The following is a 23,020-nucleotide window of genomic DNA, read 5'->3' on the forward strand; positions in this document are numbered from 1 at the left end:
TTCTGTAGGTTCTCCTCTTTACTGCAGGAGGCCTGTAAGACAAACATTCATCAGGTTGAATCGTATGAATTTGATTTGATTTCAAAAAAGTGAAACCACTTGAGAAGGTCCTACCTTAACTAGCTGGCACCCGCTCCCTTCCTGCTGAGAGACATAAAGGCACATTTATTTGAACCTATTCAAAGTCTGGCATAGAAGTTGGCCTCTGTCGACAAGGCGTACTGTATGTAGCTAATATAATGTTTGTCTCCTTAGCTCACAGAAGTTGGCATTGGGCAAACTAACCGTAATCGTTTTAACACTAGAACAGGCGTGCCTTTTCACCTACTAAAAGAGCCTCTTTACAATGCTCAAGCTGCTATTTACACACCATGACCACTAGTTGGCCGCTTGTAAATTATCCTGCTTCCTACACAGAAAAACGGCAAAATAGATGTATATTAGCTTATCCTGATGTGATTTTGAAAATGTAAGGATAGTGGGTGGTAGAACGCACATATCTAGGAAAAGTCTTGAAAGGAGGGTCCTGAAATTAGTCATTTTGCAAAGATATAAAATGTTTCTTTACTCAAACGGGTCAAAGCTGTTCTAGTGTAGAAGGGGCATGGCAGAGGTTTACAGTGTCTAGGTGATGACTAGGCTACTGAGTCCTGTAGCAGCTCACCAGTGGGTCTCTTCCTAGTGTAGTAGATCAGACCAGCCCCAACAAAGACCAGCCCCAGCAGCAGACCACAGGCCCCCAGCACCATCTGACCCCTCTCAGACAACAGAGGCAGGGAGGGGTCTGGGGTGACACATACTGTATGTTAGACATGCAAGACTCACACACAACCTTGAGAGAGAGAGAGAGAGAGAGAGGGAGTGGGAGTGAGAGAGAAAGAGAGAGAGAGGGAGTGAGAGAGAGAGAGAGGGGGGGAGTGAGAGAGGGAGTGAGAGAGTGAGAGAGAGAGAGAGGGAGTGAGAGAGAGAGAGAGAGAGGGAGTGAGAGAGAGAGAGAGAGAGAGAGAGAGAGAGAGAGAGAGAGAGCAATAAAAGAGCAACAGCACAGAAACCACAGCTGAGGCGTGTGTTGTAACACACACAGAGCCAACAGCAGTCAAGGCTCCATAGCTCAGTGGTTAGCGCACTGGTCTTGTAAACCAGGGGTTGTGAGTTCAATTCTGGCTGGGGCCTTCACTATAGCAACATGTTTTGGGGTGGAGGGTAGAGAGGCCGGCTAGCGACGGGAAACGTTGCTGGTTCGATCGCTACCTCAGGAGGGAACTGCATGTGCCCTTGAGCAAGGCACCTAACCCCTAATTGCTCCAGGGGTGCCGACTTTGCTGTACCAAATTCCAACAACTGATTCCATGGCAAATAAAACATTCTTCTAAGCATTCTTCTTCTTCACCACGTCTGTCTGTAGAAATCCACTGAACTGACCTTAGATCAGTGTAGGGGCAATTCCATTCTACTGAGAGAAGCCTTGCATTGGCAGGAACACTGTTCCACAGGTTTGGCCAGATTCCATCTGGGTGTGGTCGAGTGTAGCGACTGTTAATTATGTGTGATATTTACAGTGTGTTGTCTTTGCCGCCTTCTAGGTAAGGCTCCATAGCTCAGTGGTTAGAGCACTGGTCTTGTAAACCAGGGGTCACGAGTTCAATTCTCCTTGGGGCCTTGACCTAAGAATCATACATTTTTGACTTAACTAATCGGATCTTGGACTGCATTAAAATCTGCTCCCTTAACAGAGCTGTTTGTATTCAGTACCTCTGTATCAACTAAGGCCCTCTCTATACGTTCCTGGGTATGTCTTTAAATATAGATTTTTCTATGTGTTTTGGACTTCCGTCTTCAAAAATACCTGTGTACGTGTAGGACTAGGCCCTAAGAGAAATGGGTATAAACAAAGAAAGATATTTTTGTTGTTGAAAGATTCACTCAAGCACTCTTACCCCAATCGTACAGCTTGGGCTTAGTGAAGCTGGCGTGCTCCACCCTGCAGGTGATCCTTTCTCCAGGGGTGGGGGTGTACTCCAGGTGGGAGTGCATCTGATAATACCAGTCCCCATTGGCCAGCTCCACGGTGGAAGTGTCGGTCACATCTGAGGTCACTTCCTGTCCGTCCCTCAGCCACACCACTCTGATGGGCCGCGGGTAGAAGTGGTAGGCGCTACACACCAGCATGGCGGGGTATCTGGTCCCGTTGACCTCCGCTGACCTCAGAGTGACGGAGGGCTTAGCTGGAGAGGCAAGACCAGTGTATTTATACAAGACAAGACCAGTGTATTTATACAAGGCAAGACCAGTGTATTTATACAAGACAAGGCCAGTGTATTTATACAAGGCAAGGCCAGCGTATTTATACAAGACAAGACCAGTGTATTTATACAAGACAAGGCCAGTGTATTTATACAAGACAAGACCAGTGTATTTATACAAGACAAGGCCAGTGTATTTATACAAGACAAGGCCAGTGTATTTATACAAGACAAGACCAGTGTATTTATACAAGACAAGGCCAGTGTATTTATACAAGACAAGGCCAGTGTATTTATACAAGACATGGCCAGTGTATTTATACAAGACAAGACCAGTGTATTTATACAAGACAAGACCAGTGTATTTATACAAGACAAGGCCAGTGTATTTGTGTAGCACATTTTCATACAACGGGCCCTATTCCACAAAGCTCGATAAAGTTCTAAGCCTCGATAAAGTTCTAAGCCTCGAAGATGTTAGCTTGCGTTCGGTGCCATCAATGTGGCTCAAATAATTCACTGCTTGGTTGAGCTCCTTCTGAGTCAGATATAATTAGCCTGCTCGCGACCAGGCTAAAACACAGGCTATAGTAAGACGCGCGTCAAAAAAGGCTCACAGGCGGAAACTAAACCCCGAACGACAGTTCCTCATGTGTCTTTTAGGAAATATTAGTTCCCACTTCACACGAGATAGATAGATTAGATAGTTTGACTGTGTGATAGATAGATAATTTGATATTTTGAAAGTGTGATCGATCGATAGATAGTTTGATTGTGTGATAGATAACTTGATATTTTGAAAGTGTGATAGATAGATCGATAGATCAATAAAGAAAAGAGTGTAAAAAAAAAAGGAATTCTGTCAACTTGCATTGCTGTCATCACAGCGGTCTGGCTGGCGTAGTGGTTAAGGCAGCCAACTGGAGTTCCAAAGGTTGTGTGTTCGAGACTTGACTAAGTCATTCTTTTTTTTTTTTTTTTTTTTACATTTAACCGAAGATTTCATGCAAAGGCTTCAAACACCATTGTAATCGTGTCAGTTCTTGTAAATTAGCCTGCACCATCATTTTATAGCCTACATACTTTTTTAGATGAGATTTTAGATTAGATTCAGACAACGAAATGCAGTAAAAAGTGCGTCTGAAGAGGGATTTGAACCACCGATATAAAATGACAAATAAATCCTGTGGCAGCGGTCGATACCACTAGGCCATTGTGGCGATATGACGGTTTGTAGCCTGCTGCTGATATCACCACAGTAGTAATATTCATTTATTAAAATATGAACATATAACAATAACTGGGGCTAGTATGACCTACGCATTTAATCGGTCAGCAATTTCTTGCCAAACCATTTCCCTCGCCTTGTTAATTGCGGCAGTATTGCACTATTTTACATCTTATTTTTCCGTCTTCATAAAAATCAATAATTCGTAATGCTGCGCAAATGTAGTACCCCTGCAGAGTGGAGTATCTTCATTTCGACAGATCGACTCTTCAGGGCTTTTTATGTCTGCGTGCACGCGCCCATATCGAAGATTTGTAGGCCTGTCTTCTGTGAACACTGATGACACAAGGCTGATCCTCCTTCGAGGAATCACCTGAGGCTTGAATTCCAATCTCGAGTTGCCTGAGCGCCGCATTTATTTATATCGCCGCATTTATTTATGATCCACCTTTAGTGGAATGACCCCAATAGACCTATCGCTAAGCCACGCCCCCTTTGAAAACAAACAACGCTCTCTCAAATTCTTCACTGACAGTGACTGACTGACTGACCGTGACTGAATGACATTCAATGACTTACAATGGCGGGACTTAAAATTTCTGATTTACCACAGCAGGTAATAGACATGTTTTTTAAAGATGACAAGAATATTTAGTCTAGAAGCTTTTTACCATCAGATATTAGTGAGTTGTTTTGCTGTGATGATTGGACAATTTCTATTTTGGGGCGTGGCTTAGCGATAGGTCAATTCAAAGTGCTTTACATACATTATTTAAAAATACAGCAAGAGGAGCATAGTAAGAAAATAAACATGACAATGAATCAAAGCAAATATAGGAAGTAAATAGATCAAACATTTAATAAGACAATAGTTCATGGATAAAAGACATTGATAGAAGTGTTTGTGTTTAATCATAACTGCTGCAAAACATGCAGGTTTTTTAGCTTAGATTGAAATATTTTCATGGTTTGGGCCTGTTTAATTTCTTCAGGGAATTTGTTCCAGGAGCATGTGGCAGCGTGACTGAAAGCTGCTAAACCGTGTTTCACCTTTTTGTTTTTCCTCGGAGTAATCTTCTCCAAGATGTTCTCATACACTCCCCTCTCTTCTCTAGTATGATGTCATACACTCCCCTCTCTTCTCTAGTATGATGTCATACACTCCCCTCTCTTCTCTAGTATGATGTCATACACTCCCCTCTCTTCTCTAGTATGATGTCATACACTCCCCCTCTCTTCTCTAGTATGATGTCATACACTCCCCTCTCTTCTCTAGTAAGTTCTCATATACACTCCCCTCTCTTCTCTAGTATGATGTCATAGTAATAACATCTAACCACAGGGTTCCTGGTTCGATTCCGGCCACGGATGTATCCTGCATGTCATCTCTCTCTCTCTCTCACCCATCCTTCCTGTCTAAATCTCTACTGTATCTGTCAATAAAAAGAAAAATATGAGTGGGTCTGCCCCACCAAAAAAAAAACGACTTAAAAAAATTATACTAAAAATGTTTTATGTGCCATCCAATCAACTTGTCAGTCAATTGTTGGAATTTTATATGTTTTGCTCTAGGCACAGGGTCAGCCATCGGCGCCCCTGGAGCAATTAGGGGTTTAAGTGCCTTGCTCAAGGGCACATGCAGCTTCCTCCTGAAGCGGGGATCGAACCAGCGACCATCCCCTGCATACACTCCCCAGTCTATAGTCTTATCCTGACCTGCCAGTCTATAGTCTTATCCTGACCGTACACTGACCTGTCTTGTCCAGGATGTACTCATACTCCACCGGGGCTTTGCTCCTGCAGTATTTCTCCATCTGAGCTCTCTGCCTGGTCACAAACCCAGGGTCTTTATTGAAGGCGTCTGCCACCTTCTGCGCCGCCTCTGTGTTGGCGGTCACCTTCTCTGTGGTGCTGTTGTATTGTGCCAGGAACTTCTTGTTGAAGTAGACCTTCTGCAGGAACTCAATGTCACGGAGATCCTTTGAGCTGAACCGACAACTTATTTCGGCATGACCAAAATAGCGGGTTGCTATGTCAACAGTTAGGGGGGGAATAGAAAATAAATGAACAATTCCATTGAATATAGAGGTATTGTTCAGTTACAGTAAGTGTCTGTTTCCTCTTTCATAAAATCAACTGACCTGAGCCTGACAAAGCAACACAAGCAAACGACAGTGGAATAAAGGCGAGCCAGATGTGTCTGATTGAACACGGTAAACACAGACATACTGTCGTGTCAACATTCTAAACAGAACCCACAGATGCTTTATCTGCAACTGATTGAATTGAGGCATATATATTTATATATATATATATTTAAATTTCTTGATCAATTCTCATCCATTCCAATGTTCCTCTCAATAAAAAAAGAAATAACTTAATTCTTCCTTCTTCTAGCATGAATGACTGCCGATGCCCAGGCCTGAGCATAGATTACTTTTTCTTGTGATGACTGATGGATAGATGATTCACTTACTTAGACAAATGTATTTGTTGTATGTCACTTTGGATAAAGACGCCTGCTTAAGTACCAAACAAGTAAATGTAAATATCTACAGCACAGAATAGAAGTCTGACTCACCCACTCCAGAGAGAGAGAGGAAGAGGGGCAGCAGGCGGAGGGGAGAGAGGCCCGGTGTGGACATGTTACTGTCCAGTCTGGTTCTACAGGGATCTCTATAAAGCTACTGTACAGTCTGGTTCTACTGTACAGTCTGGTTCTACAGGGATCTCTATAAAGCGGTTGTCAACGTGTCTCTTGAAGGGAACCGAATGAGGAAGTGGGTTGGCTGGACCGACCTCGGACCTAGTCCAGTGCAGGTTTGTCACAGTGTCAGTAGATGGACCAGGAAGTGATTGATTAATAAGACAAGTTATGGCATTACCGTCACACCATAAAACTAGGACATTTTACTGCCTGGTTAATGAATGAAGTTAATGTGTGTTTATTGCAGTTGTACCACAGCAGCTCTGACATGTTCTCACATGTAATTGTCACGGTTCCAGTAAACGGACAGATCTCTTGAATCCTCATGTTAAACCAACAGCACTGTGCAGGTCATCATAGATAGATAGAGGTGAAGGAGATGAGGCTCACACTTTTCTGCTCTGTCTGAATCCATTTACACTAGTATGGTTTGTTCATCCACTAACAAAGGATGAGATGAGTTAACCCCATCACAAGTTTAGTGATCTTGATGTAGTAGACTAGGGTCATACAGATGTGTTGATGTAGTAAAGACTAGGGTCATACAGATGTGTTGATGTAGTAAAGACTAGGGTCATACAGATGTGTTGATGTACGCCAGGATCCTGGTTTTGGACTTCAGCTCGGCCTTCAATACGATCCTCCCACACATCCTGGAGCACCAGTTACCCCTGCTGCAGGTGCCGGACTCCACCTGCAGGTGGATTACAGACTTCCTGACTGACAGGTCTCAGCGGGTGAAGCTGGGAAAGAGCATTTCCAGCTCCAGGTCCACCAGCACGGGCTCCCCGCAGGGCTGCGTCCTGTCTCCAGCACTGTTCTCCCCATACACCAACAGCTGTGTCTCCCGCCACCCCTCGGTCAAGCTCCTGAAGTTTGCAGACGACACCACCATGGTGGGCCTCATCTCCAGGGGGGACGAATCTGCCTACAGGGGTGAGATCGAGGGGCTGCGGAGCTGGTGCAGTTTTAACAACCTTGAGCTCATTGCTCTAAAAACAGTGGAGATGGTGGTGGACTTCCGCAGGAAAGCAGCCCTGCGCCCTCCCATCACGCTGGGAGGTACCCCGGTGGCCTCCCTGGAGTCATGCCGCTTTCTAGGCATGACCATCTCTCGGGACCTAAAGTGGGAGCAGAACACAGAGGCCCTCACTAAGAAGGCCCAGAAGAGGATGTTCTTCCTCCGGCAGCTGAGGAAATTCAGGCTGCCGAGGTCCATGATGGTCCAGTTCTACACGGCCATCATAGAGTCCATCCTCACCCACTCCATCATCACCTGGTTCCCTGCTGCAACGGCCAAGGACAAGGCCAAGTTGCAGCGGGTGATGCGATCAGCGGAGAGGATGATCGGCTGTCCCTTGCCCTCCCTCAACTCCCTGCACGACACCAGGGCTCTGAGGAGGGCATGGAAAATCATGGCTGACCCCTCCTACCCCGGCCACGGCCTCCTCACCCTGCTTCCCTCTGGGAGAAGGTTGCAGCTGCCTAAAACTGTAAAGGCCCGCCACAGGCTCAGTCTCTTCCCCTCAGCCGCCAGGCTGATAAATGACTCTGGCTTCCCCCTCCCCCCCGCCCGCAAGTCTGCCCAGGACTGAATATGCACTGGACTCACTGAAAGAACTTTGCACTGCACTTTATATATGTAGCACTATCCAATGCACTGTTGTCTGTCCTGTGTTGTCCTGTTTTTTTGCATTTGTGAAAAAAGTATAAACACACTTACTGTAACGCCAAAGCAAATTCCTATATGTGTATGCATAATGGCAATAAACTTTATCTGAATCTGAATCTGAATGTAGTAAAGACTAGGGTTATACAGATTAAAACCAATCCATTACAATAGGGCCAAAGTCTAAACTTTATTGATCTTGTGGAAGCTTGCACAAGCATAAGTGTGTGTTTTCTTTTAATGGGGTCATGAACAGAAACACAAACATATTTCAGCGGTTACAGAGTTGTTTTCCATAATGCAATGCTTTACCATAGTGTCATGTTCAACAAAGGACAAACTCTCTCTGTGATGTACAGAGGACACTACCACATGTTAGTAAATGTTTTAGAACTTAAACAAAAAAAGAAAAGAAATGCATATGGTGCATGAGCACTGTATTTGATTCTGTCAAGAAAGGTTGTCAGTAGGACAGAGGTGCCTTAGTTGCGCCAGTTTGCCTTGATGCAGAGAATTATTCCAGTAAGCACTCCCAGCAGCCCCAGGGACAGGCCCACTCCACAGAACGCAGCAGGACCAACACCGGGCCCACTCACCTCTGTGGGTGAATCTGTGTGAGACAGAACATTCAGCTATCACTTACTGCAGTGGAAAGTTCTTCAGTTGTTCTGGATTATACAATTTACAATATGTGAGTGCCTTGGAACTTAACATTAAATGAATGAATGAATGATATTTATTGTCATTGTACGGGTACAACGAAATGTAAATGCAAACCCTAGGTGCTAACAATCAACACTGTCCTAAGATAATAAAACACAGTCCTAAGATAATAAAACACAGTCCTAAGGTAATAAAAAACAAGAATGAGACATAAATAGACATAAATAGGGGGATAAGTAATCGGTAGGAATCTGAGAATGTATCTATCTATGTAACTATGTACTTTTATAAACATATAAACATATGAACTAGTAAACTTATATACAGTGTATGTAAACCTAAATACAAGAATGTAAACATCTTGCACGGTTATAGAACATTGCACTATTCCCTTGGTTATTGCACAGTAGTTTCAGAAGTCATGAAGTCGTGTACAAAAGCAGAGAGATTCTCTCACCCCAGAACCTGGGTTTGGGTTCCTTCAGGGCAGCGTGCTCCACCGTGCAGGAGTACACGTCGCCCTCCTGGGGGGTGAAACTCAGGGTGGAGAACTGGTGGAACGTTCCGTCACCGTTAGGATAGTACCGGCTGAGAGACGCTCCCTCAGTCACCGCCAAGCCGTTCCTGGTCCAGTTGACTCTGATAGAGGGCGGGTAGAAATGATTCACAAAGCAGGTGAGGTTGTTTCCCACCCCCAGCTTCACATCCTCCCAGGGGTAGATGGAGCTCTCAGGGGCATCTAGAGGGACAAATAAAAACCATCAAAACAACTGATGAGTTTATTCATTTATTTATTTTTTCATCAGTATACAGTATGCTCTTCGACTTGGGACGGCTGTGGGTCAGGAGGTAGAGCCAGCGTCTAATGATCGCAAGGTCAGCGGTTTTGGCGGTTCAATCCCCTGGCTGTCGAGGTGTCCTTGGGCAAGACACCGAACCCCAAATTGCTCCCCAAACAAGCGGGCCGGCGTCTTGCATGGTAGCTTGTTGCCTCTGTTGGTGTGTGAATGGAATAAGGTGCTATAGAAGTGCAATCCATTTACCTTGTTCCTCCGGTGGATACTCTTCTTCTGCTTTCCAAAACTTGACCACTGCTCGACAGACACGTACGTTTTTGACAGCGTTCTTGAAGAAGTGGGGAATAAAGATGGAGGGGATACTGGATGGGACGGGTAGGAAATCAGGTAACGTCAACACCGCCTCCCTTCTCTTAAAGTCAGCATAGAACACCTCCTCCCCATCGATCTGCACCTCAGCCTGGGAATCAGACTCGGAGCCAGAGTCAAAGCAGCCCACCACATAGATGGAGTCATGATGAACTGGAACTGAAAATACATTTAAAAAATGAAATTAAAAAAAGGTCCATCGTGTGATTCAGAGTGAAAGACACATGTCACAGAACACTAGTTCATATGTTTATATGTTTATAAAAGTACATAGTTACATGCTAACACCCCCCTGTGAATAGGTCATATAGTGTATAAAAGTATATAAGTTTACATAATAGATACATACTCAGATTCCGATTACTTTTAAGTATATCCCCCTCTATCCCCCACTGTGTTTTATTATCTTAGGACTGTGTTTTATTGTCTTAGGACTGTGTTTTATTATCTTAGGACGGTGTTTTATTATCTTAGGACGGTGTTTTGATTGTTCGCATCTAGGGTCTGAATTTCAATTTCGTTGTACCCGTACAATGACAATAAAGATCATTCATTCATTCAACACGTCTGTCTGGTATAGAAGGAGAGATCCCAATCAAGTTCACTTACTTTCTGTTGCCGTCGAGGTCCAAACCACCCCTGTTAGAATCAGAACAATGCCACAGAGGCTCATCTCCGCTGTTCAGCGTATGTCTGACTACTGTCTCTGAAACACTCCCGCTCTCACACTCTCTCTGAGGAGGAAGTCCCTAGCAGAAGAGTACTGTCTCACTTCTCTTATCTTCAACCAATCAGAACCTGTCTTGCACTTTTGCCTCACTGTACCCAGGTAGAAAAAATGTTTCCCAGACCGTAAAAGAATATAATAATAATAATAATAGTCATAATAATAATAATAATAGTAATAATAATAATAATAATAATAATAATAATAGTAATCATAATCATAATAGTAATAATAATAATAATAATATATTTATATAATCATAATTTAATTATTTAGTCATTTAAAGGCAATATTAAAAAGATTTTAGTCATTTTTACATATTTGCTGAGGTTGCATCCCTAATGTATCCCTAATGTAAACTGGCAGTGCATTCCACAATCTGGGTGCATAAAATGAGAATGCAGCCTCACCAAATCTCTTCTTTTGTACATGTGGTACACAGAGAAAACCAGCGTCAGAAGAACTGAGAGCTCTATTGGGCTGATATGCTAGCAAAAGGTTTTTCAGATAATCTGGTGCTGTGCCAGTGAGAGCTTTATAAACAAGCAGAAGGATCTTGAAATCTATTCTGAACTTAACAGGAAGCCAGTGTAGAGTCTCTAAATATGCCTCCTAACTTAGAATATAATTTGCCTTGGAAATGGTGGTGTGTTTAGGGTTTAGTTGGTTCCAATTGAAAGGACAGGTGAGCTTGTGTGAGCTTGACCGTGGTCCTGCTTTACCCACATCTACCACCTTGGGGCGCTGTCACCCTTTTTCTCTCATCTTCTTATGTAAGTAAAGTAAACCAAGGTTGTTTTTCTGTCATCATCAAAGATAACTTTTTTTTAAAGAAATGACACCTTGTTGATATTGCAGACACAACATTGGAGACATAACATTGAGTCCAAGGTTAGTGATTTATCATTGACAAGGCTATAGTATAGTATGTAACATTAGAGCAGAAGAATGTTTTATGTTTTATATAACTTGTCAGTCAGTTGTTGGAACGTGGTATTTTTTTCTCCAGGTACATGGTCAGACAGAGTCGGCGCCCCTGGAGAAATTACCTTTACATAAAAAGCCTGACGTGTGAATAAGGTGTGTCCCTGGTTTAGTTTAACACTACAAGGCTCCATAGCTCAGTGGTTAGAGCACTGGTCTTGTAAACCAGGGGTCGCGAGTTCAATTCTCGCTGGGGCCTTCATGCATCATGTTTTGAGCCTGCTGATTTGTGTCTCTCTGAAGGGAAGAGGCAGCTGTCGTCATCAATCTACTACCCTGCTGTTCAGGATCGACAACCGGCAAAGAAAACACGTATGGTTGAGATCCTGCAAGCAGGGAGATACGTTACAACAAAAACCTGCTTGGTCAATCATCTTCCAATGTCAAAATGACAGTCCTATTGAACAATAAAAAACAAGTGTTTCAATACTCCATGGTGCCAGGTTCAATTTGAGGTTTTTTTAGTCAGTTGCTTTTCTTTCCTAGTGAAGATATTGAAATAACAGCAGCACTGTGGCGAAAATGCCGTTTTGAGTGGCAAAAACGAGAGGGTGTGCCCTACTGGTGCCCCTCCAATGGTCTAAACTTGACCATGTGCCCCCACCGTTGAAAAACATCGCACTAAAGTGCCCCTTTGAGTGACAAAAACGAGAGGGTGTGCCCTACTGGTGCCCTTCCAATGGTCTAAACTTGACCATGTGCCCCCACCGTTGAAAACTATTGATCTATTGGGATTTTCTCACACAACCATCTCTAGTATTACAGAGAACGGTCAGAAAAAGACAAAACTATCCAGTGACGTCAGTTCTCTGGGCGGACATGGTGGTGTAACGGTGTGGTGGTGTAATGGTGTGGGGGTGGGGTGTGGGGGTGTAATGGTGTGGGGTGTGGGGGTGTAACGGTGTGGGGGTGTGTAACGGTGTGGGGTGTGGTGGTGTAATGGTGTGGGGGATATTTTCTTGGCACAAATCTGCAGCAATTGTGTGATGCTAGAATGTCAATATGGACCAAAATCTCAGAGGAATGTTTCCAGCACCTTGTTGAATCTATGCCACAAAGAACTAAGGCAGTTCTGAAGGCAAAAGAGTGGGTCCAACCCGGTAATAGCAAGGTGTACCGGTGCAAGTGGCTGGTGAGTGTATGTTAGTGCAAATAACTAATTTGACTACTATTAATTTGATAAAGATGTATCATTTATATAAAAAGCCTTAATGTCGAGCCCTGGTACTGTATAAGTGTTGCCTTTTGTCCGCTATAAGGGTTAGGATTAGGGTGAGGACTATTTCACCATACATGACGCATCATAGCTTTTTGCTCACTGATGAGGTCCCATGTTGTGCAGTAGGTGCCCTTTTTTTTCTTTTCGCCCCTGCCCTTCAAACAGCTTGAGTCCACCACTGAACAGCAGGATCCCTCAAGGCTAGACCAACATTGACCTGTCCTTGAGTACTGTAGGGGATGGGACGTCCAGGGGGGCATAAATAGGACAACACAGAGATAGGTGAATCTTTTGGGGACCAGATCAGTGACACAAAAAACAACAACATGATGTTGGCGTATGTGTCCCTGGTAAGCGGGGGTGTTGTGCTGCTGCTCGTCACGCTGTGGATGATATTCATCTACTTTCCCGGACGAAGAGACAAACTCAAACGAAAAGGACGTCAATCAAAAGGTAGGCCTTGTCTTTCAAAAAAGCCTACTGTCATTATAAAAACACGTACGTTATAGTAACTTGTACAATGCGTACTGAAGCTTTCTGACCTGATAATGAGCTATGTTCCCTATCTCATCTATCCAGTTCAATCTACATTTCTGCACGATCGGTCCCTTCCCCACCCTGCCTCCCCCTCCCTCCCTGGCCCAACATGCCTCCCTTTACTGGGTAACATAATGGAGCTGGCCCATGACCACCTGCCCAGTCACCTGACATCCCTGGCACAACGCTATGGAAACATCTACCGCCTCAAATGTGGCAACACCAGTAAGTCTAATATGTGACATGGTCTGGTGAAAAGGTCTGCATGGCAGCAACTCTCTTTTTCTTTAAAAGAAAAAGTGTTTTTTGGCATATTAGGAAAGTTGAAGTGTTGAAGAGCCCACTGGGTAAAACAAACAGTTTTAGGATCATAAATACTACTAAATAAATACTTATCATTTGTGAATTGGATTCACTGTCTGCCATAGGCTACTGGGTTGATTGATACAAGTGATACATGGCTTGTAAACAAACGTACGTTTTAGGGCGTGTTCAAAAGCAAGGACTGTCATCATCTAATTATGTGTAGTTATGTGTTTTTAGCATGCTGATGTTGAGCATGTTGTGATAAACATACACATAGATGTTCATAGCAATGTTTCTTCTTAGCTGCTAGCAAAAAATAGCAGACAAATGATCATTCCCTATTTGAGGACCTTTTCACCAGACCCTGTCACATGTCTCCACACAAGTACAATCATCATAAAACAAATTGTTCAAAGTGAACATTTTATACAAGAGAAATTGTGTTTTACCACTTGAAAATTGTTGTCAACAATGTGAAATGATAACAATGAGAAATGATAACAATGAGAAATGATAATGAGGCTTGATTCTACAACGTGTCTTTGTTGCAGCCATGGTGGTATTAAACAGTGGTGACATCATCAGAGAAGCATTGGTAAAGAAATGGTCTGACTTTGCAGGGAGACCACATTCCTACACCGGTAAAGTACACAACGAGTACCCTACCCAGGTAACCTTTCATCTCTTCTGACACCCTAAACCACATGTATATGTGTATATATCTATATCCTCTCTCCCCCCTCCATCCCTCCATCTCTCCCTCCCTCCTCTCTCAGGAGACGTGGTGTCCGGGGGGGGGCGCTCCATCTCTCTGGGGGACTACAGTGAGGAGTGGAGGGCGCAGCGGCGGCTGGTCCACAGTGCTTTGCAGCGTTGCTCCCAGCAGTCGCTGCACAGTGTCATCCAGAGACAGGCTCTCCACCTGAGACAAGTACGTCACACAGGGCCTCCCCCTCTGTCATTAACCAGAGTACAACAACATGGATGTATGCTCTAGGCACAGGGGCAGAGCCATTGAAGGTGACCCCGGAGCATTTAGGAGTTTGGTGCCTTGCCCAAGGACATTTCGACATCTGGCCCGCCGGGATTCAAACCGCTGCGAGCTGCCGACCTTACAATCACTAGACACAGGCTCTTTTTTTTGTTGTCTTTTATCATAACAATATCATTTTAATTCCAATCATACCTGTACATATTCATACAAGTATATTTATAGCTTTAGTTTTATTATGATTCAAATAAAAAAAACAAAAAAAAACACCCATACCATTTCTGTATGAGATAAATCCATCTGTTATTCAGTCAGTCCTTCATTAGCAAAATAACCCCCTAATATAAATCAATAACAAAAGAATGCAGAAAAAAACATACAAGCCACCTTCAAAACTCAAAATCAAACTCCATCCACCCCCACCCTTATAAACCCACAATCCCTTATAAACAACTTCTCAAAATCTTTTTGCCCTGTCTTGTGCATCAGTCCCACATTCTTCCTCGTCCCACCTTGGACTTCTTCTTCTCTCGTACTGTTACACCCCTTCCCCATCTTGTCCTCATCCTCATGTCTCCCTCTGTACATCTGCTAATAGTTCTTCATCTGAAACTTTTCTTTTCCCTATGACCTCTGTTGAAGGATGACCTATGACCTCTGTTGAGGCCCTGGCTCATCCATCTCACCGTCTCTGACCGCATCATCCAAACTGGCTCCAATCTCCTCTCTCTCTTTACCCTCCACTTCCACTGGACCAGGCCCCTCCGCTCCTCTCTCTGCTTCCTGCTCCACCTGGGTCTCCTCCACCACCTACGCTTGTCCTCCCTCCATCACGTCTTCATGCTTCCTTTCCCCATTATCTCCTTGTTCCTCCACCGCCACCTCCTCGTCCACCACCTCCTCCTCCACCACCACCTCCTCGTCCACCACCTCCTCCTCCACCACCACCTCCTCTTCCACCACCACCTCCTCCTCCACCACCTCCTCCTCCACCACCACCTCCTCTTCCACCACCACCTCCTCCTCCACCACCTCCTCTTCCACCACCACCTCCTCTTCCACCACCACCACCTCCTCCTCCACCACCTCCTCCTCCACCACCACCTCCTCCTCCACCACCACCTCCTTCTCCACCACCACCTCCTCTTCCACCACCACCTCCTCCTCCACCACCACCACCACCTCCTCTTCCTCCACCACCTCCTCCACCACCACCTCCTCTTCCACCACCACCTCCTTCACCACCTCCTCCACCACCACCACCTCCTCTTCCACCACCACCTCCTCTTCCTCCACCACCTCCTCCACCACCTCCTCCACCACCTCCTCCACCACCACCACCTCCTCTTCCTCCACCACCTCCTCCACCACCACCACCTCCTCTTCCACCACCACCTCCTCTTCCACCACCACCTCCACCACCACCACCACCTCCTCTTCCTCCACCACCTTCTCCACCACCACCACCTCCTCTGCCACCACCACCTCCTCCACCACCTCCTCCACCACCACCTCCTCCTCTTCCACCACCACCTCCTCCTCCTCCACCCCCTCCTCCACCACCACCACCTCCTCTTCCTCCACCACCTCCTCCACCACCACCACCACCTCCTCTTCCACCACCACCTCCTCCACCACCTCCTCCACCACCTCCTCCTCCACCACCACCTCCTCCTCTTCCTCCACCACCTCCTCCTCCTCCACCACCTCCTCTTCCACCACCACCTCCTCTTCCACCACCACCTCCACCTCCATTGTCAGGCTGGCTGGCTTCATATCTCTTGTCCGTATTCCATTCATCATTATCCGTTTCGTTAGCTGTTCGTTGCCATGTCGTCCGTCCTCAAACAAAGTCCCTGATCAGCACCAAGCTGTCGGGGTACTCAAAACAACAAACTAACTTAAACTTAAATCGTATGGATATTGATTGAATGAAAAAAGTATTTCTTGAAAACTCTCTCTCAGACCAAACGCAAGTTCGAATCTGTCAACCTCTTGCACGTGCGCAGACGCCGACTCTACGGGCTGAGCCACAGCCTCCCACAATGTGACCTGGATAGTTTGATATCAAGGAGTTCATACTATTGATGATCAAACCTCTTCTGTCTACCAGGTGCTGCTAGGCTACAGTGGCAGAGCTGTGGATCTCTCAGAGGACTTCACTGTCGCTGCCAGCAACGTCATCACCACTCTGGCTTTTGGGAAGGAGGTGAGTATCTGTTTGTTCTGCCGTCTGTATAGTGTGTTTCTCCTGGGGAACAAGTCGGCAGCTGATCAAATGTTCAGACTTTTATTCTGTTTGTTGAAAATCAGTGACACACTCGCTAGTCAACTAACACAGCTTGTTTTGTGAGCCTGCTAACAGTGCAAAATAGTGTTATAGTTAACTAGGTAGCAGTGGGGATTACTCACCCAATCCTGTCAGGTTGGGGATCGCTCTACTGTTGAGCGAACCTTTGGCGCCCCCTTTGATGTATATTTGTTTCTCTGTCTGTCCTAATGTCGGTGATTGATAACAGCTGTGAATGATTAGTCTTGGTCTATTTATGTTCCCCTGTGTTTTCCCTCTGTGTCGGTTGTTCACTTGATTTACATATGAGAAAAGCATAGTTAGCGTTCCTCGCCGTATAGGAAGCTAAGTATTGTTTGACTGTTGCTGAGTTTGTGTAAATGCTTTGCACACTTAGGCTATTTGGATTTTTGGAGACTAAACCTACCTCCTACTTTTGTTTGTACCGGTTATAGTTTGGATTAATTATTGCCCGACTGCTCAATAAAGAGTACCTTTATTTTTTAATTCTACTTTCACATTCCGTCTCCTGTGTTATACACAACATCTGGGTCCAACATTAGAATCACTCGTAACAGAACAACCGACCACTATGGACCCAGCAGAGGCAGAACACATTCGCGCTGTGCTGACAAATTGGGGGCTTTGATAGCCCAGCAAGAGCGGAATCAGCAGGCAATGATGGCAGATCTACAGCAGCTGACCATCGCTATTAACAACTTGGTGGCCGCTCAGGCCAACCCTACTCCACCTGCGGCAGCGGCGGCAGCGGCGGCGACGCCTCCTCTACCTCCAGTGATCGCTCGGGAACCCCGGCTGCCTCCTCCCGAGCGATACGATGGACGACCAGAGGGCTGCAGAGAGTTCCTGACCCAGTGCTCGCTGATCTTCAGTCTCATGGCTTGTCGACAGGGTGATTGCTCGGTGGCAGATTACTCTATCGAGTTCCGCACCCTGGCTAAGGAGGCGGGTTGGGAGGAGAAAGCCCTGGTGGTACTCTTTGCGCAGGGGCTCTCGGAGGTGATGAAGGACGAACTCACCCTCCGGGAGCTCCCAGAGCAGCTGGACGGTATAATGGAGCTCTCGGTGCGGGTGGACAATCGGCGCCGAGAGCGATCATGTGAGAGGGGCTCATCGCAGGTTGCTCCATCCCAACCCCCTCCTGTTAGGAAGGCCGCCAGGTGGTTCCCGGAGGAGACCATGGAGGAGGAGGAGGGCATGCAACTGGGCACGGCACATCTCTCCGGCACAGAGAAGCGGCGTCAGCTTGACGAGCGGCGCTGTTTTCGGTGTGGTTGCAAGGGTCACCGCTATGCCGCCTGCCTAGGGACCTCGGGAAACGGGGCAGCCCGCTAGTGTCGAGAGCGGTACTAGCGGGTGGGGACCTACCCTCGGGTTTTAATGACCCACGACCCTTGGGTCGACCCCACGACCCTTGTAAATGTGTGGTGGGGGCACTGTACCCGTCGAGTTCGGGCTCTGGTGGACTCGGGGGCAGCGGGGAATTTAATGGATGAGGGTCTGACCTGGGGGTGGGGGTTCCTTTAGAAAAGTTGGAGGAACCGGTTCCTGTTCGGGCCCTGGACGGTCGGCCATTGGGTTCGGGCACCATCACTCAGCGCACTGTGCCAGTGCGTCTCCAGGTGGGGGTGGTCGTTGGGAGCCGATGCAGTTTTTTATTGTGGCCTCGCCTGATTGCCCTATTGTACTAGGTAACCCCAGGCTAGCTATCTCACACACTCCCATTCTCCCGAGTTCCTCTGGTCCTTCTCCCCTCCCCAGTTCTGACCTCACAGGCGTGCCCCGGTTATATTGGGATCTGGGGGAGGTTTTTAGTAAATCTAGAGCCAAGGAGTTACCCCCTCATAGACCCTATGACTGCACTATCGACTTTCTGCCGGGTACGTTGCCGCCACGGGGATGCTTGTTTTCCCTTTCTCGCCTGGAGACCCTCTCCATGAATGACTATATCACTGAGGCACTGGCTGCGGGTCATTCTTCTTTGTGGCGAAGAAGGACAGGGGACAGCATCCCTGCATTGATTACCGCGGTCTGAATGAGATTACGATTAAGAATCGTTACCCCCTTCCTCTGATGGATACCGCCTTCGAGTCGCTGGGGGCTCGAGTGTTTACCAAAACACTGCTCGAGTGTTTACCAAACTGGACCTACGCAATGCCTACAACCTGGTGAGGATGAGGGAGGGGGATGAATGGAAGACTGCTTTTAACACGCCCAATGGACATTACAAACCTAGTTATCCCGTTTAGCCTCGCCAATGCCCCCGCAGTTTTTCAAGCGCTGGTGAACGACGTACTGCAGGATTTAATTGGTCACTCGGTTTTTGTATACCTGGATGACATTCAAATTTTTTCTGAGGACATTGCTCAACACCAACAACATGTCCGTCAAGTCCTCCAGCGTCTCCTCCACCACCAATTATTTGTTAAAGCTGAGAAGTGTGTCTTTCATGCCGACACAGTTTCATTTTTAGGGTTCATTGTAATGAGGGGGGATTTGCGCATGGACCCTGCTAAAGTTAGCGCTGTATTGGACTGGCCCCGTCCGTCCTCCCTCAAACAGCTACAGTGGTTTTTAGGCTCTCCCCATCCCCAAACGTTGTTGGTCCCACATCTCCTTGGACTTCATCTCGGGTCTCCCTCCCTCCAACGGGTTCACTACTATCTTGAGCAGGAGGAGGAGGCGGAGGTGCCCTCCGTCCAGGCCCACGTCGGTCGCTGTCATCGGACGTGGAGGCGGGTTAGGGCGGCGGTTCAGCGGGCTTTGGTCCGGACCCAGCTTCAGGCTAACCGCAGGCGTCGCCCGGCCCCGATCTTTCGCCCGGGGCAGAAGGTGTGGCTCTCGACCTGGGACCTTCCTCTCCGGGTTGAGTCGAGGAAACTGGCGCCTTGTTTTGTGGGAGCCTTCAAGGTGGTGCGGCGGGTAAACCCGGTGGCATATAGACTGCTACTTCCACCGTCCATGCGGGTTCATCCCACCTTTCATGTGTCCCTCCTGAAACCCTTCATCACATTCCCCCAGCCCCCCCCGTCCCCCGTCCCCTGTCCCCATGTCGCGTATCATTGATGATCAGATGGTGTACACGGTGAGGAGGATTATGGATTGCCGTCGGAGGGGTAGGGGGTCCTGGGTGCCTCAGAGGGATATATTGGACTCTGATTGAGGACTTCCGACGTTTACATCCTGAGGCACCCAGGTGAATGGCAGGTGCCGTTCGTCGGGGGGGGATACTGTCAGGTTGGGGATCGTTCTACTGTTGAGCGACCCTTTGGTGCCCCCTTTGATGTGTATTTGTTTCTCTGTCTGTCCTAATGTCGGTGATTGATAACAGCTGTGAATGATTAGTCTTGGTCTATTTATGTTCCCCTGTGTTTTCCCTCTGTGTCGGTTTGTGACATAAGGCACTCAAGGCCCCGAATGGTTGCGGCTAAACTGCTAATCTGCGCCCCGGGCCGATGTAAAAGTTGGATGGGGGGCGCATTATAAATAAAATTAACATAACATAACATAACATAAACAGTAGATGAATTCACTGCGAGACAACGGCACCTTTTTGTTACACGAGGTGAGGTCCTCGGGACAAAAGTAAAGCACTCAGGTTCGTATATGAGGGAGCAGAGACATGAAACCAATTTATCACAAAGAAAAAGACTGTTATGGTGTAATAGAAACATATTTTATTTAACACTTATATTTAAAATATTTACTTTATCAAAAAAACACCATACAAACAAACACTACAAAGTGACACTTGCCATAGGACAAAAACACGAGGGTAGGACGACTGGTGGTAGAGAGGGATACTACTACCCCGATGGACAGGCACACCAGTGAATCTGTGAAATGGACACACACACCACAAAGACACAGCAGACAGTGGGTTAGGTGTTCCCCAGTGATTAATCACACCAAACACAACACGCACAAACAACATGCAGTGCAAGGAGACTAAACCTGGGAACCCCGACTACCCTCTCCACGCCGGCGCCCCCCACTCAAACCAAAGAACAGAAAAACAACATCAATAAAGGGACTAATATATAAAAACGACCAGTTAGTTCAGGTCTGATAATAAATAACACGTCAGGTGGGCTTATCCACTAAACAACAACGACACTAGGGTTTGTTTTCATTACGCTAAACATCAAAGGTGAGCAAAACAGCAGCTAGCACTCCTATGGGCAAAGGGAAAGGATTTGGATTGATCATCTACCCGTAACACTGTAGCTGTGTCAGTTCTGTCAGCCACCAGCCCCAGTACCTGAGTCCACGGCAGCTATCGGCTAACCCACTGTATTGATACCGCACAGGTCAGGCTAGACCTGTAGCAAAATACGATTGTTAACACCTTCTCAACATTGCTTCTCATGATGTACGACAACAGTAATCGGTAGCTGTATACACACCCTCACGTCTCCCTTCCTCGTATGCTAGCACCACTCGGCAACCACTCCGATCTACACCACCTGTACAAACAACATAATGAGAGGGGACAACAAGAAATATAAACGACCCAACCCTGCATGTACTAGACAGTACATATGTGACGGCAGTTGGTGAAAGCTGGAACAAGTCGGCAACCAATCAAATTGTAAGAAAAATGTAAATAAAATTCAACATTGAAAATCAAAGACACACTCGCGAGTCAAACCAAAATACTGCAACGCAATGGATTGTGTTACGAGTGATTCTTATGTTGGACCCAGATGTACTGCAGAACACAGGAGACGGAATGTGAAAGTAGATTTAAAGGTACTCTTTATTGAGCAGTCGGGCAATAATTCATCCAAACTATAAACGGTACAAACAAAAGTAGGAGGTAGGTTAAAGCGGGGTACACACATAAGGATTTTCAAAATCTTAACCGATTTCTTATCTGAGACAGACCCCACACATAAAGATAAAAAATCTTGGATTGAACAGCCTTGATCGTATTGTGTGTGGTGTGTGCCGATTTTCCCATTTCAGCACCCCACAGACATAAAGATTATCATTACGACAGACTCCAGACTCTCTAGAGTCTCGTTCCCCACGCCAGAAATCTCGCGTGAACCCATCCTTTTAATATTGCCTTTAAATTACAAAATAATTTAATTAAGATTATATAATGATTAAAGCACTTTGAGCCGCAACGTTTGCAGGAAAAGCGCTATACAAATAAAGTTATTATTATTATTATTTTTATTATTATTATTATCTAACGTAGTACCCTGACTGACCTGTACGAGGCAACCATGTGCGACAGGGCAAATAAAGTGCCGAATAACGAAAAGAAGAAGTCAGCTCGCTTCTTGATTAGCTACATTCCATCCACGTCATAGTCGGACTCGCGAGCAGGGTTGCCAGATGGGAATGACATTCTCCACCCTAACCACAGTCTAAACCGCTAATTCCACCCCCAAAAAACAGTGTCCATCTGGCAACCCTAGGATTTTTGGTCGTAAGTATTGAACACATTTGACATTTATGATTGCCGGCCACGACCATTTTCCGAGCAGATTGCCGGGAGAGATTGACTCTTAACACACCTCACACCACAGGATAATGTTATAGGAAAATCTTTAGAGCCGTCCGATTGTAATAAATCACGGAGGACTCAACTCAAGGGTTCGTTAACTTTATATATATTCAGTACTCCCGGCTCACAGTCACATGAGCATACAGACACAGTAGCATGAACTATATACCGTCTACTGTCGTGCATAGATTACGTATTGTAGTCACGTCAATACTATGACATCTCCCCCTTTTAATTTCTTTCCTTGAAGTAAACAACAGATGAACATTCTGTAAAAACAATGTTTTTTTAAATTTAATTTTTTTAACCTTTATTTAACCAGGCAAACATGTAAGAACAAATTCTTATTTGCAAATGCAGCCTGACCAAAAAGCAATGGCTCTTTGGGGGGGGGGGGGGGGGGGGGAAGCTAGAAATAAAACAAGGTTAAGTAATACAATAAACAATAAAACAATAAAACACTGGCAAATACAGATGCATTAAAATACTAACAGTCAGAGAGAGGGGAGAGAGACGGAGGAGGTAGGGGTGAGGAAGAGCGGAGGTGAGGGATAGCGGGGGTAGTGGAGCAGGGGTACTTAAAATGAGGCAGTGATGGGTTATGGGATGGGTGAGAGACGGTGATCAACAGGTGCATTGATCGACTATGGTTCGCTGCAGGATTTGTTTGAAAGCAGTGAGTGAGGTGAGGGCGGTAAGTTTGAGGGTGTTTTGTAAAGTGTTCCAGTCGTGTGCTGCAGCGAACCGGAAA

General features: G+C 46.0%; 3 protein-coding genes across 3 annotated transcripts in view; 1 reads left to right on the forward strand and 2 right to left on the reverse strand.

Annotated features, from left to right (window-relative positions):
- Nucleotides 1-635: 635 nt before the first annotated feature.
- On the reverse strand, nt 636-6,116 carry LOC308166923 (H-2 class II histocompatibility antigen, E-S beta chain-like; the record flags this gene model as incomplete). Its single annotated transcript, XM_080541246.1, has 4 exons — nt 636-784; nt 1,938-2,225; nt 5,225-5,500; nt 6,053-6,116. The coding sequence occupies 4 exons, from the start codon at nt 6,114-6,116 to the stop codon at nt 636-638; spliced, it is 777 nt and encodes a 258-aa protein (XP_080397372.1).
- A 1,910-nt stretch (nt 6,117-8,026) lies between these two features.
- Nucleotides 8,027-10,401, reverse strand: LOC308165933 (H-2 class II histocompatibility antigen, A-Q alpha chain-like). Its single transcript, XM_080540126.1, has 4 exons — nt 10,286-10,401; nt 9,554-9,835; nt 8,968-9,249; nt 8,027-8,457 (listed from the first exon to the last, which is right to left on the reverse strand). Exons 1-4 carry the CDS (start codon nt 10,347-10,349, stop codon nt 8,330-8,332), a joined length of 756 nt encoding a protein of 251 aa, XP_080396252.1. The 5' UTR covers nt 10,350-10,401; the 3' UTR covers nt 8,027-8,329.
- Nucleotides 10,402-12,932: 2,531 nt separating this feature from the next.
- The window catches only part of cyp21a2 (cytochrome P450, family 21, subfamily A, polypeptide 2), a gene marked incomplete at both ends in the record, with an annotated part of 44,327 nt that continues 34,239 nt past the window's right edge, over nt 12,933-23,020 (forward strand). The window contains 5 exons of the mRNA XM_080541248.1: nt 12,933-13,059; nt 13,186-13,368; nt 14,001-14,090; nt 14,226-14,380; nt 16,554-16,649. Coding sequence (XP_080397374.1) covers nt 12,933-13,059; nt 13,186-13,368; nt 14,001-14,090; nt 14,226-14,380; nt 16,554-16,649 — 651 coding nt within the window. The remainder of the gene's footprint in view (nt 13,060-13,185; nt 13,369-14,000; nt 14,091-14,225; nt 14,381-16,553; nt 16,650-23,020) is intronic.

This window comes from Nansenia antarctica (assembly GCF_963989245.1).
Source record: "Nansenia antarctica genome assembly, chromosome: 10".
Lineage (NCBI taxonomy): Eukaryota > Metazoa > Chordata > Actinopteri > Argentiniformes > Microstomatidae > Nansenia > Nansenia antarctica.

What these genes read in the sequence shown, in the direction of transcription:
- LOC308165933 (XM_080540126.1), bottom strand. Translation starts at nt 10,349, where the DNA reads ATGAGCCTCTGTGGCATTGTTCTGATTCTAACAGGGGTGGTTTGGACC. An exon ending in GACCTCGACGGCAACAGAAA is followed by an intron (nt 9,836 to 10,285) that starts GTAAGTGAACTT and finishes ATGTATTTTCAG; the next exon opens with TTCCAGTTCATCATGACTCC. An exon ending in GTATCCACCGGAGGAACAAG is followed by an intron (nt 9,250 to 9,553) that starts GTAAATGGATTG and finishes TTGTCCCTCTAG; the next exon opens with ATGCCCCTGAGAGCTCCATC.